Source organism: Macrotis lagotis, chromosome 6 (genome assembly GCF_037893015.1).
Source record: "Macrotis lagotis isolate mMagLag1 chromosome 6, bilby.v1.9.chrom.fasta, whole genome shotgun sequence".
Classification (NCBI taxonomy): domain Eukaryota; kingdom Metazoa; phylum Chordata; class Mammalia; order Peramelemorphia; family Peramelidae; genus Macrotis; species Macrotis lagotis.
The window spans coordinates 179,188,611-179,208,453 of record NC_133663.1 but is presented as its reverse complement, the minus strand read 5'-3'; the positions used below and the strand labels follow the sequence as shown (position 1 = coordinate 179,208,453).

Sequence of the window (19,843 nt, the reverse complement as noted above, 5' to 3'; positions counted from 1 at the left end):
GATTGACTGTGTAATCACTGAGATGAAATGTTAGTCTATGATTCTATGTTATTTCTACATAATTTTTTCTGTAATATTTTGTTTTATGAAAAGACTATTGGGATAAAAAATGCCAGTTTCATTATATTGCATAACCTTAATAATATTACTCCATGACAATAATTTTTAAATACTGAAAAACCAATTATGCCCAAGAGGCAAATCATGATATAATGGCATTTCTAAGCTATCAGTTTCTATTTGACAATCATGAACTGATTTACCTGACTGGTGTGGCTTTCTCTTTGTCTCTGGATCGAAGAGCTTGCAGTGCCACTCACTGATAATTTTGAGGAGCCATCTTCTTCTGGCAAACCTATTGATTAAAAATACCATTAATTAGATAGTTCTTCATCTTAAACAAAAAAATAAAATTTATATATATTTATTCAAGCAGATTAGAATTAGAATATTTCATTAACTAATTCATTATATAATTATACACATGTGATTACATTTATAATTATAAACATAATTATATAATATGATACATTAATTGCAATTTAAATTTTATTAATGGGAATGATAATTATCAACAAAAATATATATTAAATGATATAGAATACTTGATACTATGGGGTTTATATAGTGATATATAAACTTGTTTTAATGGATGTACAAAGTGGCCAAATACCAATAAAATATACAAATGAATAAATGTAAGCAATTGAACATATAAATGGCAGAGGTTAAAGACAAGTTTGAAAAAGAGGAAAAGGAAAAAGGTAGAGTAGTGGATAGAGCATAAGACCTGGAATCAGGAAGATTTGAGATCAGATCTTGCCTTTGTTATTTAGTAGCCATGTGACCCTGATTAAGCCATTTAACCTGTGTTTATTTCTGTTTCATCAACTATAAAATGGGTATAATAATAGCACCTAACTCCCAGGATTGTGGTGAGGATCAAATTAAATAATAGTAAAGTGATTAGTACAAAGCATAGGTTCTATATAAACTATACAGCTATCATCATCATCATCATATTGTTATTATTATTATTATTATTATTATTATTATTATTATTATTATTTTACCATGGAAAATAAACGAGGTTAAAAAATGTTGCTTGGGCAAAGAGGAAAGTGATAGTTAAGTTTACACATCTTTTGTTAGTTAGCATGGAAACCCAGTCAACTGAGTATTCAAAAAAGGGTGAGATAACAGTGAGGCACTGGATTTTGATGACTCTGAAGAAGAAAGTGAGGATGATAACTTTGCATCACTGTGTCTCATTTAAATCCAATTCACAGGGGGCAGCTAGGTGACACAGTGGATAGCGCACTGACCCTGGAGTCAGGAGGACCTGAGTTCAAATTCGACCTCAGACATTTATTAATTGCTTAGCTGTGTGACCTTGGGCAAGTCACTTAACCTTATTGCCTTAAATAAAATGAAAAAAATATATCCAATTCACACGCAAGTCAGGATATCACTCTTCTGATGTCATTCATCCTCTTAGAGAACAAAGGATGAACAATTACCAGGAGAATATCCTGGTAATTTTCAATTCATGATTTAATGCTACTATGAAAAGTCAAGGATGGAAGATGGGAAAGTTAGCATACAAAAGGAGTTCCTTTTGAAGGGTTTAGTAAAGGAATAGATTAAGGGGTGAGGTATAATGAGGTATCATAATTTTTTTTGTGTGACCTGAGTTCTGAAGAAAAGATTCCTTTGATGAATCAAAATAAGTAAAAAAGGAGTAACTGCCAAAGAGAAAGCATCTGACACAGAGCAGAACCATAAAGGATGGAACACTTTTATTCCAGCTTGACTGGATAGGAAAAACATATAAAATATAAGAAGTGCTCAACTTGGGTAAAAGTAATGTTCCAAAAATTGATTTGTAAATGAGCTATTTTGAATGTCACATTTTCTCAACAGATTTAAAGAGATCTTAACATCTTTATCCCTAAACCATTGGTTATTTCCTTTGAACTAATATGGTTGAGGTGCCTAAGTAGTGCAGAAAGGTATAATATTAGATATAGTGCCAGGAAGTCCTGAGTAGGAATTTTGCCTTAGACATTTATTTAAAATAGGAATAACTATTACATCTACCTCATAGGATCAAATTTATAATATTTACAACCTTTATCTTCAGTTTCCTCACATATGAAATAGGGATAATAACCTGTCCAATAAGGTGAATACACACAAACATAACATATACATACATACAAATCTATCTATCTATCTATCTATCTATCTATCTATCTATCTATCTATCTATCTTTAAGGCTTAAAACTTTAATAGGACGTCTTGAATACTCTATTTAAATGATCAGATATTTCATGCAGTTAGTGGTATTTAGACTTTTCCATCTTTTTAGTTGACTCCTGACTCCCATTGCTATAGGACTACTTACTCTCATGAGTGAATTCCTGCCCCCCAAAATTCATTAAGGAAATACTAAGGCAGAACCTGACTCATTTTTCTTTAATCTTGATTTTCTAGATTTTTCCAGTTTTAGTCTCATTTACATGTTGGTTTTCACCATTAGAATCTAGACTTCTAGAGTATAGGGACTGCCTTTTTGCTTTTATTTGTAATTCTAGTGTTTAGCATAATAGTTCCTGGGACATTATAAGTGTATAATAAATGCTTTTCTTCTCATCATAAATTTATACACACATATATGCCTATATATATGTCATCACTCTGAAAACAGTAAATATTACAAAAGCAGTAACAAATACTTGTATTATTCTTACATTATATTTTATATTATGGTTATGTTTGTGTCTGTGTTATTTATTCTCCTAGATCAAAAATTCCTTGTGGAAAAGGACCATCCCTTAGTTTCCTTTTCATTTAATATATATTCTCTGGCATGGTGTTTATGAGGCATAATCAGGCCTTCATGTAACTGATCCCACTTGGCTTTGTACCTTCTATCCATATAGTTGGTACCATTGCCCCTTTTAAACATCCAGACTTAAAGTTACTTGTTTCCTTTTTCTGGAGAGAAAGAGTGAAATCTGTAACCTGGTTGACTTCTACTGGGTCAGGCATATTCTCAATAACAGAATACTGGATTAGAAAACATCAGACATTGTTTTTAGACCTAGGACTGTATTTAACTAGTTATATAACATTGGAATAGTCTGGAACTTTTTTTCCCACTCTAGACAAATGTCCACATCAGTTATAAAAAATAAATTGATTCTATGAGTTTGTATATGTAAAGTGTGTACTGATTATTTTGATGTGTTTATGCTCATGGGGTATCTAGATATATTGCACAGGGAGAAATGGATCAATATCTCTGGAAATTTGCTCAACTCTTTCTGAAGGAGACCTTGATTTCTTCCTCACAGAGGAGACAGTTAGTCTTATGGTTTTTTCTGCTCCCATCCAGGAAGGAATCAAAGGTTCCCCACAAACCACACTTAGGCACCCAATAAGGATATACCCAATGGAAATGGCAATGGAAAAACTTGAAGAAGGATGAAGAAGGATGACTTCTAGCATATTATGAGCAATGACTTATGAAAAAATTGCAAAAACATAGGAATAGGTGGGTAGAAGTTTACCCACTGCTTTTCAGGAGGAAAATTGTACACAGGAAACTTTAAATGTGCACCACTAAAACTTTCTTCACAACTTTCTTAAGACTAAAAAAAGTCAACAAAACACTGACAATGTGGCAATTGACTCTTGAGAGTCAAATTGAGCTAGTTTCTAGCTTCCATAAGAGACATTATCAAGAACAGATATGATTGAAGAGGAGATAGGTCAGTTCTGTGAAAAGAGAAAAGAATAGCAAACATATGGGAAATCTGAATGCTACATGAGGCTGCCCCAAATAGAAAAAAAGACCAGAGGAAAATTATCAGTATAGTCTGAAGATCCTCTGTGGATGTTGTACAGATTGATACTCAAAATGAAATGGAGTGGTTTCAATCTGCACTAACGAAAGGAATACCTAAGACAATTGATCTGCTGATCCACTGTAGCATCAAGCTACACGTAAATATACATCACTTGTATATTTGTAGACACAAATGCATGTACATACCATAAATCATGTTAGGAAATAAGACTGCCAAACCCCAGTCACCTAAAAATGTACCCATTCTATTAAATATTTAAATAGCTGAATGAGTAAAATGACCTGAATTTAAGCAAGCAACTTTCTTCCACCATAATTGAAACTAAAATATGAATTCAGGAGGTATAGAATTGAAGAAAAAACTTGTGAAGTGAATATGTGTGTGTTCAGTTTTTGTGCACAGTGGATGCTTAATAGATAATTGCTGAATTGAATTCCAAATCACTGAAAATATTTATAATCACATAACATTTTCCCTTAGTCCTTTCTTTTGGAATCAATATTTCATCACATCAGAAAATAATGAGAAAGGAAGATAAGCACCAAATAATGATGTCACAAAGAACATATGCAATGAAATGAACTATAATAACTTCCCAAGTCCTTTCTCTTCTCCTCTATGAAGCTCAGCAATTAAAAAAAGTTATCCAACAAGCATAAATATTGCAGGGTATCATGCTGTACAATTATTATTTGTATTATTTTATCATTTTTGTGCCAACACTGCCTTACAAGTTATAAAATTTTTATATTAAAAGAATCTATATAGCATCATATGAATAGCATGTTAATACTAACGGTGCATTCATACTAATAAAATGTTTCCTTAATATAATGATGAATTGTCATAGGTCCTAGGAATAAGTAAGCATATAAAACTACAAGCTAGTGTTTTACTCAGTGAACTGACTCAATTAAAATAAATGATAGCCATAATTTTCTACACTCAACCATAGTTCAGTAAATATAAACATAAAAATTTTCTTCTGGGAGCAAACATTCAAAAGAATGCTTCCTGGAAAATGCTATTTCTGATTGAATTAGAAGTTTAAATTAGTTTCTATGTTTTTACGTTTATAATTTCATTTCTTTTTGAAGTACAACATACTTTAAATTATAAATTAGCAATTAGTACTGAAAATGACCTTATGATTTACCTTTAATTTGTATAACAGGGAAAAATGACTTTGTGCATATTTTAATAATAATAATAATAATAATAATAATAATAATAATTTTTAATAAAAAAGGTTTTTGAGGTAAGATTCTGGTAGGTTAGTTGTTTGTATGTTCAGTAGATGTTTACTGATCACTTACTAAATACTGGCTAAGTTAAGGTTGCACACAGAGAGAAGTTCAATTTATACATAAAATATTTGCTTCACCTACAAGAACAGGAGAGTCCTTTGTAAGCCATAAATTATTACAGAAGTACTAGTTGTTATTTAGTCTATCAATAGGCATTTATTCAGGAACAAGACAGTGTCTGTTTTGACAGAAATTACATTTATGTAGTATTTTCATACTCCTATGTAGATTATTATAATATATTCTATGCTGGAATATTCCAAAATAGGTCAGATAAATTATAAACAACTAAAACTCCCAAAGATGAAGGAATCTTTGAACTTTGAAAAGAGTCCCTAGACAAATTCATATGGGAGGATAAGGTATGATTCTACCAAACAGACCCCAATTTGGATGCTATAATTCTTCAGAACCAGTTAAAAAAAGTATTGATAACATCATGAATGTATCTTCCTATGATTCTGGGAATCTCTTACCCATGACAGTTTTCACTGGGAGGGTTTCCATACCAATGAAATCACAGGGCTAGAAAAATTAATAACAATAATTATAAAAACTATAATGTGATTGGTATAACTTAAAACTTTGCTAAGTGCTTTGAACTTATTGTCTCTCTTATTTCTTACAAAATGCTGAGAGGTAGATACTATTATTTTCCCCACTTCATAGATAAGAAAAAAGAACCTCAAAGAAGTTTAAGTTTCTTTGTGGAGTCACTGAGATATAATCAATCCACACTCAACTAACCAACCAACAAGAATTATTGAATCTTTACTATATATCAAGCCAAAGTGAGATTCTGTCACAATGTTGTGGTTTGTGGAGTATGTGATTGTGTGTAAGTTTCTAGGTTTATGTCTATGTGTTTATAGATCTCTATTTTATTTCTATGCATCTAGGCAAGCCTGGGGGAAAGTGGGTGATTTAAAGAGAAAAACAAGTGCAATGTTTCAGAAGATTCCAGATTAGCAGCAGTACTAGATGGAAACGTGAATAGAAACACTAATTGTGACACAGCAATAATCTATTTGGAAGCTAGCTTAACCAGTTTTTACGTTGTTTTAGTAGATATTCTCTAACTTTAATCAGATTTCTTTTGTAAATAAGGTCAAAATCCCTGTTGAAATAACTATTTGTCTTTTGAACATAATCTTTAATATATTTTTCTCTGATACTTTATGCTTCAAGAGAATTTCCATTCAAAGGATGTCTTCATTTGAAAAAAATGCTTTTTTTTAGGTTTTTGCAAGGCAAAATGGGGTTAAGTAGCTTGCCCAAGGCCACACAACTAGGTAATTATTAAGTGTCTGAGACCGGATTTGAACCTAGGTACTCCTGACTCCAGGGCCGGTGCTTTATCCACTGCATCACCTAGCCGCTCCCTCTGTTTTTCTTTAAATTTAGATTTTTGAGCTTGGAAACAGATTCCTTTGTAGGACTTTATAGACAGACATTCTCTCTTTTAAAAGAAATTACTTATTTAAGGCAATGGGGTTAAGTGACTTGCCCAAGGTCACACAGCTAGGCAAGTATTAAGTGTCTGAGGCCAAATTTGAACTCAGGTCCTCCTGACTCCAGTTCAGTTGCTCTATCTACTATGTTACCTAGCTGCTTCTAGACATTCTCAAGGACTATATGTTTAACTTTGAATTTCATGTTTTCTAATACATGAAATTACCATTATTTGGTCAGTAAATTTAAAAACTTTTAAAGAGTTTGTAGATTTGATCCAAGCAGCTTTATATTTAGTTTTATTTTCAAATATCACTGCTTTTATATCCTTTTTTAAAACAAAAATGTAAAGATGTATGAACTAATCTCTGAGAAATTAAGGATCTCAAAAATATCAGCACTTTGCCTTTTACTTTTTTTTCTAAGAGTAATGGATAGAAGTAATAATGGGCATGGAACAGAGATTTTTGAACACATTTGAATGAACAAAATATATTTAATTTCCAATATCTTCATGGATTTGGGTATCACTTTTCAATGATTATTGTTAATTTTTTTGGTTTGTTTCCTGCATATGTGATTTTTATGGGTAGAAGAATCTTCTTCACTGTCACAGATTAGAAACCCATTTAAAACCTAGACTTACAGGGTTGTCTGGGACACTGTGAGTTAGATGATTTTTCAAAGATCACAGAATGTGAGAGGAAGGACTTAAAGTCAGATTTTTCTGACCCCCTAGGCCAACCCTGTATTTATAGTTTTCTTACAAACATTATTTAACATTCTTAAAAATTAACTTCAGAAAGGAATGACTTAAAAGACTTTTGATGATATAGATTAAACTTAGAAGTATTATAAGAAATAATCATTATTTAAAATTTACTTTCATTTTTTTTCAGTATATGTAAAAATGTACATTTTTTTGGGGGTCACAGATTCTTCAGCTAAATTGCATAACATCCATGGAATGGAGAAATGACCATAAGGGATGCAAATGTTTCCAATTATAGCTTCCTTTAGCTTAGGGAATTCTTATTGATCACTTTTTCCTCCAATGAAATCTGTCAACCCCATTCCATTAGTTAGTTTTAAAAGATATTGAAAAATTAGCATTGCTAATATCATTAAAAGCATATACAGGTTTACCAAGTCAGTGTTTTAACTTTTCTTCAGAAATGTTAGTATCAGTAATTACTTACCATTTGAGAGTGAATTTCCATTTTCAGATGTTATGGAACTGGACATTGAATTACACAACTGAGTTCCGTGGTTATTTGCATTTCTGTCTTGGGTTTCTGATCCACTCTCTGATATATTAGGGTCATCTCTGCTGGTTAAGTTCAGGTTAGTTTCAAAACCTAAGAAAAGAAATGATATCATAATTTCTAAACATAAAAATAAGCTAATAAGAAAACTATTCTCACTTTAAGTACTAATTATAAATGAAAATCCCAGATTAAAAAAGAAAAAGCTTACTCTAATAAATGAAAGAAGACAAGAGATAATTCAAAGTACACTGAATAAGGAATCAGGATGAGGTTTCATATCCTGCCTAAATGACCCTTGGACTCAATTTTAACATCTGTAAAATGAAGTAGTTGGAACTAGATGACCTCTCAAAGGTGTGCTGGATCTAACTTGTATTGGCTCATAAAAGCCAATTGTTAAATTTTTCAGTCTGAGCATTTACACCTTGAATATTGACAAATATTATCAAAACTTGATGTATTGTTTCATTGATCTCTAGATTTAAGAAATATTAGATGAAGAAAATATTAATAATGTAGATTAAACTTAAAAGTACACTATATATATATTTGTTGATATGTACACATGTATATTTTGGAGAAATGGTTATTAATATTTTACCAGTGTACCCCTGTTTCCATAACTAGAGCTATACTACACTTAACATACACTTAAGTTTTAAAAAGTATTATCATATGAGAAACTGTAAAGTTCATTGTCCTGATTTTACAATAAAGAAAATTGAGATCCAAAAAGCTGAACTGTTTTGACAAGTTCATATAGCTACTAAGAGGGGCGGCTAGGTGGTGCAGTGGATAGAGCACCGGCCCTGGAGTCAGGAGTAGCTGAGTTCAAATCCGGCCTCAGACACTTAATAATCACCTAGCTGTGTGGCCTTGGGCAAGCCACTTAACTCCATTGCCTTGCAAAAAAGAATCTTCCAGTTCATATAACTACTAAATGACAAGGTTGCAATTTGAACCTAATTTTTCTGACTTGAAGTCCACTGCTCATTTTATTGTACCACCATTCCTGCCTCAAGATTTATATCTTAAAAGAACACTATATAATTCTATTTCAGCATTGGATACATTTAATGGACTAGATAATTATACTACTAATCATCTTCATATATTATACTTTTAAATAACATATTTCTGATAGAATAGATCTTATACTTTTCCTATCTTGAGAAAAGTAAAACAATGAAGGAAAGGGGCACCTAAGTGGCATAGTAGATAGAGCACTGACCCTGGAGTCAGGAAAACCTGAATTCAAATCCAGTCTCAGTCATTTAATAATTACCCAGCTGTGTGACTTTGGGCAAATGACTTAGCCACATTGCCTTGCCAAAAAACAATAAATGATGAAGGAAAAAATGACAAAAAAAAAATCAAACACAAATCAACCAATGAGGACAAAGGTGATACAAAAATAGAAGAGCTCCATGAGGCAGAACTATGTTAAAAAAATCAACCATAGTCTTATAAAACATTCACCAATTCTTGATATGGCTAGAAAAACCAAGTGAACAAGATTCTTCATGACTTCCTCTCATGACCAATGTAGATCAGTGTATGTAACCAGTCCCACCAAGTCCCACCAAAAGAAAATATTTGAGGGGGCAGCTAGATGATGCAGTGGATAGAGCACTGGCTCTGGAGTGAGTAGGACATGAGTTTAAATCTGGTCTCAGACACTTAATAATTACCTAGTTGTGTGGCCTTGGGCAAGTCACTTAAACCTACTGCCTCACAAAAAAAAAAAAGGAAAAAATATTTGCGAATTTCAATACGCTCCCCCCACAAAAAACCAACCCAAAAATCCAACATGTGAATGCAAATACTCTAAAATCCTGTATAATTATTTAAAGTTATGTCTCTTCAACCCCTTCCTTAGTAAGCTTTGTAACTATGAATCTTATGCAAGAGATGCTTTGTGATGTTTGGTTACCTTCTCTAGAGTGTTTCATCAAAACAAAGGTAGTCTTTGACACAGATCCTATGGTTCTTTAACATCTGTAAGATTTTATCATTTTTCTTCTTTTATTCTGCAGAATAATAACTCTTTTCCTCTTCCGACAATTTGAATTGTTTTTTAAAAAGGAAAAAAAATGAACCTCAGTAGAATTTGATTAACAAAATATCTCAGCTTTGCACTAATATGGATTATAACATACATATATGTATTGTAGACCCAGCTAAATTTTTCTCTAGTGGGAGAATCTTCACAGATTTTTAAAAGTTAACAAACATAAAATGTTTGTATCTTGTTAGTCAGTTGCAGAAATACAATAATAACTAATTGAGTACCATCAAAATCTCATAGCAGAAAGTTTGGGATTTTTTTTAGTTGCCATAGAATTGCTCTTTATGTTGTTGTTGTTGTTGTGGATGATGATGATGATGATGATGATGATGATGATAATGAAGATGGTGATAATGATAGTGATAGTCAATTATTCCCTTGGGAAAAATAAACTATACCATTTGTTTTTCTTTTCCATTGAGATATTTTTTTCCAGGTATGGAAGACTTTCTGTGATTTATAGCAGTCCAAAGGTAGCTATTTACCAGTTCATTCAATTAAGAATATTTATTAAGCACTTATCAAATAAAGAAGTAATTTAGTTTAATGGAAAGAATTCTGGGCTTGGAGGCAAAAAACTAGGACCCAAATCCTGTTTCTTACATTAATTGTCTTTGTGACAATGGGAAAAATCACTTGATTTCTTCATTCCTCATATATAAATCTGATTTATTGATTGAAATTTCCTTCTCTTGATTGACATCAACTTTTCTTCATGTATTTTCACATTATGTTTTAAGCAAATTTGTTATTTCTCATACAAAAGAAGTGACTTTATTTTGGGAAATTTTGAGGAGGAAGAATTCCTTTTTTTTAGGCTTTTTTTTTTTGCAAGGCAAATGGGGTTAAGTGGCTTGCCCAAGGCCACACAGCTAGGTAATTATTAAGTGTCTGAGATCGGATTTGAACCCAGGTTCTTCTGACTCCAGGGTTGGTGCTTTATCCACTACACCACCTAGCCACCCCAGGAGGGAGAAATCTTTAGCAACTTTTGTATCTTAGAACTCTTCATTAAGGTTGCTGCAGAATCATGTGAAAAAGGTAATACTAATTAAGGGTGATTGGGGCAGGATTAATGGATGATAGATTACTTCAAGTATTGGAATGACTCTCATGTGGAGGAGGGATAGGACTTTTTCCTGCTTGGTTTCAAGGGACAGAATAATGGATAGAAGTTGCAAGAAGAAAGATTTAGGCTTGATGAAAATTAAAGCAACCTACCTAAAAATAAGACTTGTGCAAAAAGGGAAAGAGTTATCTCTCTATAGGTATTTCTCCTCACTTGTAGCATTCAAGTAAAGGAAGTCTGATCTTTCTTGGCAATACTGAAGACTGCATTCTTAGATATGGGTTGCCTCTGGGGTGTCATATGAATTCTGAATTTCTGTAAAATGTATATTGAATAGACTATCTGCTTAAAAGGCATCATTCTGATGGATAACAAATGATAAATTGAATGACTGCATATTTTCTGAATTGTCCCATCAGTTATTAAATGGATCTGACATTAGGAAAACAATAGATGCAAATATGAAGATAAATACAAATATTTAAATAAAACCAATTAGTTATAATATTATTTTTGTTATTACTTCATGGAAATTTGTGAGACAGATGGCCTAGTCCATAAAAATATTACAAATGAATTAGTTTAACCACATTTTAATTTTATTATTTCATTAATTATGGCTATTGTTGCTTTTTCTTTTCTTAAAGCACAGGTCACTCTCCTTTTCAAAAATTTCAATTGGCTCCATATTATCTCTAAGACAAAATATAAACTCTTCAGTCTGGCATTTAAAATCCTTCACAATCTGCCTTTCCAGGCTTGTTATACTTTAGTTCCTTTTATGTACTCTATATTCCATTTGAAGTGGTCTTCTTGTTGTATTTCCCACAGAAAACTCCATTTCCTGTTTCTATGCTTTTGTACTGGCTATTGTGGGTAGAATGCACCCTTTTCTCATTGTTGTCTCTGAGCAGCACTAGTTCCCTTCAAAATTCAATTTAAGAACCACCTTCTTAAAGAATTTTTTTTTCTGATTCTCTCTCTCATACACATACACACACACAAACACATTTTTTGCTTTTTAGCAAATTCATATTATTGTAAACCTGACTTTGCCTAAAGAATTCTGAAAGAGATCCACATACCCACCAAAACTCAAGAGTGCATCACCTCAAAAATAGTCCCACAAGTCAGGTAGATTAACTTTACTGCACAATACTGTACTTTTTGTCTCTATTCTTACCCCTTGACTGGGCTCTCTGTGACCCTCCCCAAAACAAACAAGCAAACCTAAAGAAAAATCCCCCTGGTGAAAGCAGAAGAATGAACTCACCACCCACTTGGAAGGGGAGCCTGGTTTAAGATTTCCACCGTCAGAGAGGATACCATTGCAATCCACTCACCCTCCGGTGTCTACCCCTGTGTGCCTGTCTTCCCTCCATCTGTCTCCTTCACCTGTGTCACCTGTTCTCTCCTGTCTGTGTCTGTTGTGTCCAGCTCTCACATATCTGCCCTCCTCTCCTCTCTCCCCCTGTCCACTGTGTTCTTCCTCTTGGTTCTAGCCAGTCCCCCACATATCCTTCTTCCATGGACCTGCATCTCTCTCCCTGACTCTTACCCTTTCTCCCTTTCTTCCTTTTTCATGTTACCTGACAAGTTGCATTATGGAAAAATCTCTTTAAGTAGAAGTCTGTAGAATGGTTCACTTATATTAAGTGAGACTACACACACACACACACACACACACACACACACTATGTGCATGTACATTTACATTTAATATATGCACTATCTACTACATGGGGGCAAACTTGGTGGTGCAGGGGTTAGGTGCTGGGCTTGGAACTCAGAAGACATATCTTTCTGAGTTTTAATATGACCTCAGATAACTTACTTACTAGCTGTGAATCCCTGGGAATGTTACCTAACCCTATTCACCTCAGTTTCTTCATCTATAAAATGAACCAAGGAAAGAAATGGCAAAACATGCCTGTATCATTGTTGAGAAAACCCCAAACAGGGTCAGAAAGAGTTGGACATGATTGAAATGACTGAACTTATATCCTACAAATATATATTATATATATATATATGCATATATACATGCTTTATCTCATATACATTTACTTGTGCATACTGTCTCTTTGGAATGTTAAATTCTTTATAAGTATAGACTTTTTCTTATCTGGAATTTTTCCATACCATTGAAATCATGTGTACAGTTCCCATCCTTGCTGCTTAGCACTGAGTTCAGTGTATATAAAATATTTACTGAATGGAAGGATAGTCCCATAGAGTTTAAGAGAGGCTGAACTAGGTCATCAAAATGGAGAGGAAAGGATAGATGTGGAAGAAAAATATATAGGACTTAGCAACTGTGTAGATCTGGGGGCTGAAGCAAAGGAAGAATCAAAGATTACTCTGTTGTTATGATTACAGAACTTGGGAGGATGGTACTGACTTCATAGGTCAAATAGGGAAATTTAAAGGAAGTTCAGATTTTTAGAGATTCAATTTTATAGGAGAGGAGAGGCAAAAATAATAAGCTCATTTTGAACATGCTGAGTTTAAGATCAGCAGATGATATACAGAAGAAAATATCTAGTGCACCATCAGTAATATTTGAGAAATTTAGGAGACTTCTACAAAAAGTGGAAAACTGAATCCACAGATACAAATGAAAGCACCAAGAATGAGAGAATGTTGAAAGAAAAGAGAACCCAGGACAAAGAATTCTCTAACTATCCCAGCTCACACTGAACACTCTCCTGTCTGAACTCCTAATTCACTTAATAGTTAGTACTGCACAATTAAGCACTTAATTGTTATTTAATTGTGGTATGTGCTTAAGCTTTGTCTCTCTAGTCTGATTGTAGGGCAGGGAGTCTTATCCTTCTTTTATATAGTTCATAGTTCCCAGGATAATTTTTAGTATATAATAGGCAATTAGTGCCTACAATTCTGATCACATTTCAACCCAGATAAAAAATTTTAAAACATGTTCTTTTATCTATCAGATAGAGTGGTAACATATTACCTTGATATATATATATATATATATATCTCCCTTTCTCACATCCACAAATCAGGAACTAAATTACTGTTTTCAGTTTATCTGTACTATTTATTTTCTAGTTTAGTCAAACAGGGTGAAAGCCATTCTGTGGACATGCCTCATTCTTCCATGTTCCTTTGTTCATTTCATACCCTTTATTTCTATTAAATCTAAAACTTATTTAACAAACACTTATTTTAAACCTTCATTATCAGCAAGTTGTTCTGGTAGAGCTTAGGAATGGAAACCAATACAATCCAGCCATTAATTCTCCAAAATCTATAGAATTTAGGTTCCCTCAAATAAAACAAAACATCAACTCTAAGGTTGGGGTCTCTGGGATTGAATTTTGCGTCTGACACATTACTGGCATGATCTTGGGCAGGGGGATTCAATTATTCTCATATATATATATATATATATATATATATACATATAAAATAAAGAGATTAATCTAGATAGAATATGAGGTACCTACCAGCACTAGGGCTCATGATCTCCTGTAATTGGAATTTCAGCTATTCTAAGTCCCAACTCAAATGCCAATTCCTTCCATCTTTTTCTTATTTCTTTCATTTTTGAAATTTGATGTAGCTTGATTCCTTATCCCTTTATCATACCATCCCAAATTTCAAACCTATGTTATCTCTACCATATTTAAATATTGTTGAATTGATGGAGAAAATCAAAGAAGCCACAGTATGTACAAAGTATGTTGGTACAAATTGAGGGTAATATTCCTATTGTCCCTTCCTCTGAGAGAAGGTCCATGATCTATGAAGAACCATAAGTCATGACCACTGCCATTATTGCTGTTCAGCTCTTTTCAGTTGTGTTCAACTCTTCATGTCTCCATTTAGGATTGTAGTGATTTGCTATTTCCTTTTCCAGTTCAATTTATAGATAAGGAAACTGAGGCAAACAGGATCAAATGATTTTCCCGGCTTCACATAATAGTACATGCCTTAATCCAGATTTGAACTCAGGTTTTCCTAACCCCAAGTTCAGAGTTCTAACCAGTGCACCACTTAGTTGCCCTCATGACACCAATGAACCTACTCACTCTCCTGTGTCTAGCCCCGTGTGCCTGTCTTCCCCCCATCTGTCTCCTGCACCTGTGTTACCTGTCCTGCACCTGTGGGCACCCAAACCCATAAGATAATGAGTTCATTATCTTATATTTCATGAAATAATGCAGAGTAAAATGAGCTGAACCAAGAGAACTTTGTAAATAGTAACAGCAATATTGTTCAAAGAGTAACTGAGAATGACTAAGCTATTCTAAATAATATGAACATTTAAATCAATTATAAAGAACTTAAGGAAGGAAAATGCTATCCATTTCCAGAGAAAGAACTGATCAAATCTTTCTCTAATGTGGTATTGGGAGGGAAAGGGGATGACAAACTTGAAACTAAAATGTTACCAAAAGCTCCAAATAAAAACAAATGTCTATTATTTTATCTTAACTGGAGTCTCATTGCTGTATGTTGACTCTTATTTATCTCTGATTGCTTTTGAAATTATATGCTCCACACATATAGATTCCAAACTCTCTCTCTCTCTCTCTCTCTCTCTCTCTCTCTCTCTCTCTCTCTCTCTCTCGTCAAAACAGAGGGGTTAAGTGACTTGCCCTAGGTCACATAGCTAGGTGTCTAGGTGTCTGAGGTCACAATTGAACTTAGATCCTCCTGACTCCAGGGCTGGTGCTTTATCCACTATGCAACCTAGCTGCCTGAAACCCTCTCTAAAAACTTCCATATCCCTTTCCCATCTCTTTTGGCAAAGGATGACAAAAGAAGTCATTTCGAGATTCCTTTGTTCACTTACACTCTTCTTTGAAACCTATCTCCATCATTCTCCATTCCTTCTCCTTTGCTCCATTCTCCAATGAGGAGGTAGACTTTTTGGCCAGGGCCAACCCTTTCACTCATCTTCTTGCCTTCTGTAGATGACTGCCCTCTCTATCATTCTCTTTTTTTTAATCTTCCATTTTGATTTTGAAATCTTTTCTTATTCACCATCTTCTTTCATGGGCTAGCATTCACATTCTCTACAATGGTGGAGTAGAAAATGAATTGGAAGTGGTGTCAGAGGAACTGAATTCAAGACCTGCTCCTGATACTCCCTGTGTGACTTTGGGGAAGTCACTTAATTTCTTTTGATTTCATTGTCCTCATCTGGAATATAAAGAAGGTAGAACCAGATGGCCACTGAGTTTTCTTTCAGCTCTAAAATCTATGTTCCTATGATCTATCCTTCAAAATCCTCTACTTCACTCTTAAGCTGTCACCATATATCTCTTCTTTCTTTCATAGCCAGCATTCTAAAAGGGGCCATCTGTTCTTGTTTGCTTCATTTTCTAAGCTTTCACTTTCAACTCCTTACAATTCAGCTTAGTGTATTGGATAAGTGAGGTATTCAAAGAATATTTTTTTCTAATTAATAAACAAAAGACTGTAGCTATTTCAAGTAAACTTAAGACAATGAATATATAGAGGAGGAAACACATGAAAGTTTGAGGCTTATTCAAGATCATAACATTTGAGCTGATTTAATTTGCTCAGTTGCTCTTTTAGTTTTTAATTAGACATGCCCATTATATATTTAAAGTAGTTACAGAGGCAGAAATATTTGCAACCTCTTAAAAATCCATAATTTGTCAATATATAAATAATAGTTTATGTTTATATAGTATTTTAAGGCATTCAAAGTATATTATATTGCCATATTTAATTAAATTGCTTAAATATTTCTAAATAATAAAGGATCTAAAAATATTACATATTTAATATATAATTTCATACTTAATTTTCTCTCTGTCTTTCTGTAATGAGACAAGTAGTAAATTTAACTAGTACTTGTTGAGTGCTTATGGGCTAGGAACTTAGGGGCACATAAACATGAAAAATATACATGAAAAAACATATTAATGAAAAATTGAAATAACAACACAAGAAACTACAGTTCAAATGATAAGAATACAGGAGTACAGAGAAGGAAGATATAAAACTAGGCTAGAATAATGAGGCAAAGCTTCATGAATGAGATTGCACTTAGCCTGGACTTTGAGGAACTGTTAAGATATTATTAGGAGAATGGATAATTATTTGGGTGGGGATAACATGAACAAAGATTCAGGGATAGAGATGTATATATTGAATTTGATATAAAGAGAAAATCAGAGATAACTGGAGCAATGAGCAGTGGTAACATTTGAATGGACAGAATAGTTTTCCTGATTTTTGAAAGTCTTGAAATCCTGTCTGAGAAAACCAGTTATATATATGCTTTATTCTACTCCTCTCATCTTCTTCAGTAGATTGCCTCCACTATCATTCTTGCTTTCTCTCTTATCTTAATCTCTAATTTTCCACTGACTTCTTATTGCAATAAACATACTTATTTTTCCACATATTAGAAAAACAAAACAAAACAAAAATAGCAAACCAAAACAAAAACCAAACCAACCTGTCCTTTGATTCAACCATCCATGCTATCTATCAACTGAAATCGAGCCTTTTTTTTCCTTGAATAAACGTAAGAAAATCATCTACATTACATGCCTCAACATTCTCTCAAACTCTCTTCTAAGCCCTCAGCAAACTGGCTTTCAATTTCATCCATTTCACTGAAATTGCCCACTCTGAAGGGACCAATGATGTGTTGATACAGTTTGACATAATGACTATTTCCTCCCACTTATCTGACCATTCCTTCTCTTTTGCTGTGTCTTTATTCAGGATCCATGGTCATACTTTTTAAAAATTATCCTTAACTCATCAATAACATTTACACCATATATTTCATCTGGTTTTGAATTTGTTATGCCTTTCTTTGCAAGACATCTCTTTTCTTCTTCATTTTTTTTTTCTTTTCACACACCAAGTATCCTAGGTTAGACCTTCATGCCTAGATTACTACATTTGTATTTCATTTGGTGCGCCTTCATTCCAAACCAGCTTCCACTCAGGTCTCAAAGTCATTTTTCTAAAGTAATCCACTGCACCACCTAGCTGCCTAGCTTTCCTCATTTCTGATGGATCTTTCATAGTGTTCTAGATTCACTGAGCTATTTCCAGGGTGGGAGAAGTGACCAGGTTCTTCCACTCATTTCTCAACATTTAGCAACTTATGCTTTCTAAATGGATAATAATGGGAATGTAATAAACATTATCCCTGCCACCAAAAGATGAAAACAAAACTCAATGCACAACTCACATAAATGAGAGGGGTTGAATGTGGAGTCCAATTTAAGAAACTCCAGAGCTTTTCTATCACCTCCAGGATTAAATATAAACTCTTCCTTTAGGCATTTATAGCCATTTATTACTTAGCCCTTAATTGTTCTTCCAGTCTCTTACACTATAGTCATCATCATAAATATCTCAAGTTGGATGTCCTGTAGGTCTCTTAAACTAAAAACGTTTAGTATTCATTAACTTTTCCCCAAAACTTTCTCCTCTCCCTACTCTCACTATAACTTTTGAGGACATTACCATTCTTCCCCAGTGACCTAGGTTCCCAGACTAGATATACCCTTAATTCCTAACTCGCCCTTGCCTTATATACAATTTATTGCCAAGTTCTATTAATTTTATGTAATCCCCCTTCTCTTTTCTGACATTGCTGTCATTGCTGTCATACTTTGTATGGACTCTTATCACCTTACCCCCTGGCCTATTTCTTTCTTTCTTTTTTTCTTTTTCTTATATGTTTTGTAAGGCAATGGTTAAGTGACTTGCCCAAGGTCACACAGCTAGGTAATTATTAAGTGACTGAGTTCAGATTTGAACTCAGTTCCTCCTGACTCCAGGGCCGGTGCTCTATCCACTGAACCACCTAGCCACCCCATGCCACCTAGCCACGCCCCCCCCATGACCTATTTCAACAGCCTTCTGGTTGGCCTCCCTGTCTTAATAACCTCTTGTTTAGTTCACCCATTCCAGTTTATCATAGTGGTCTTTCTAACATGCATGACTGACCATATCACCTTGCTTCTCAATAAATTTCAGAAATTCTCTATTATTTTTAAAATCAAATATAAAATCTATTTGACTACTTGACACTCTTTATAAATTAGATCCTTTGTGCATTTCCTCTCTTCTTTATTCTTCTCCAGATAGACTAGAATTCAGAGACAAGTCTCCTTGCTGTTATGCAAATAAGACATTCCATTTCCTGATATCAATCGTTTTTCATTGATTCTTCACTCTACCTAGAATTCTTTTGATCCCTGTGCCATCTTCTTGGATTCTTTGGTTTTCTTTAAGTTTCAACTAAAAAATTTACCTTATCTCAGAAGTCTTTCTTAATTCTGCTTAATGCTAGTTTCTTCCTGCTCCAATTTAATCTGTAAATATCTTGTTTGCCTCTGTTTATTTTCATGTGTCTCCCCCATTAGAATATAAATTAATGAAAATGGAATTGTCTTTTGCCTTTCTTTGTCTAGGTCTTCTGTGGCAAAAAATGAGAACTGACCGACTGACAGCTATCTAATTACAATGGTCAACTTGCATTTATTCACATGGTATACTTTATATCCAGACTACTGGATTTTATCTTGACTGTCTTCCTTGTATAGAATGCCTTCCCTTATCACCTCTACATCTTAGCTTCTCAATTCCTATTTTCTTTATGTAACCTTTCCCAGTCTCCCATGCCCTATATTCCATACCATAAATCTTCCCTGGGAGATTACTTTCCCTTTTCTTTGCATTGATCTATTTATTTATTTAGATTTATTGTCCTACTTATTTACATGTTCTCTCCTTCATTTGAATAGGAACTTCTTGAAAATGGAATTGG

At 33.6% G+C, this 19,843-nt stretch overlaps 1 protein-coding gene across 1 annotated transcript in view; it reads right to left on the bottom strand.

The window, feature by feature from the left end:
• Positions 1-19,843, bottom strand: part of MYO16 (myosin XVI) — an 851,952-nt gene that overhangs the window by 30,675 nt on the left and 801,434 nt on the right. The window contains exons 33-34 of the mRNA XM_074192022.1: positions 7,835-7,993; positions 264-355 (exon numbers count right to left, since the gene is read on the bottom strand). Coding sequence (XP_074048123.1) covers positions 264-355; positions 7,835-7,993 — 251 coding nt within the window. The remainder of the gene's footprint in view (positions 1-263; positions 356-7,834; positions 7,994-19,843) is intronic.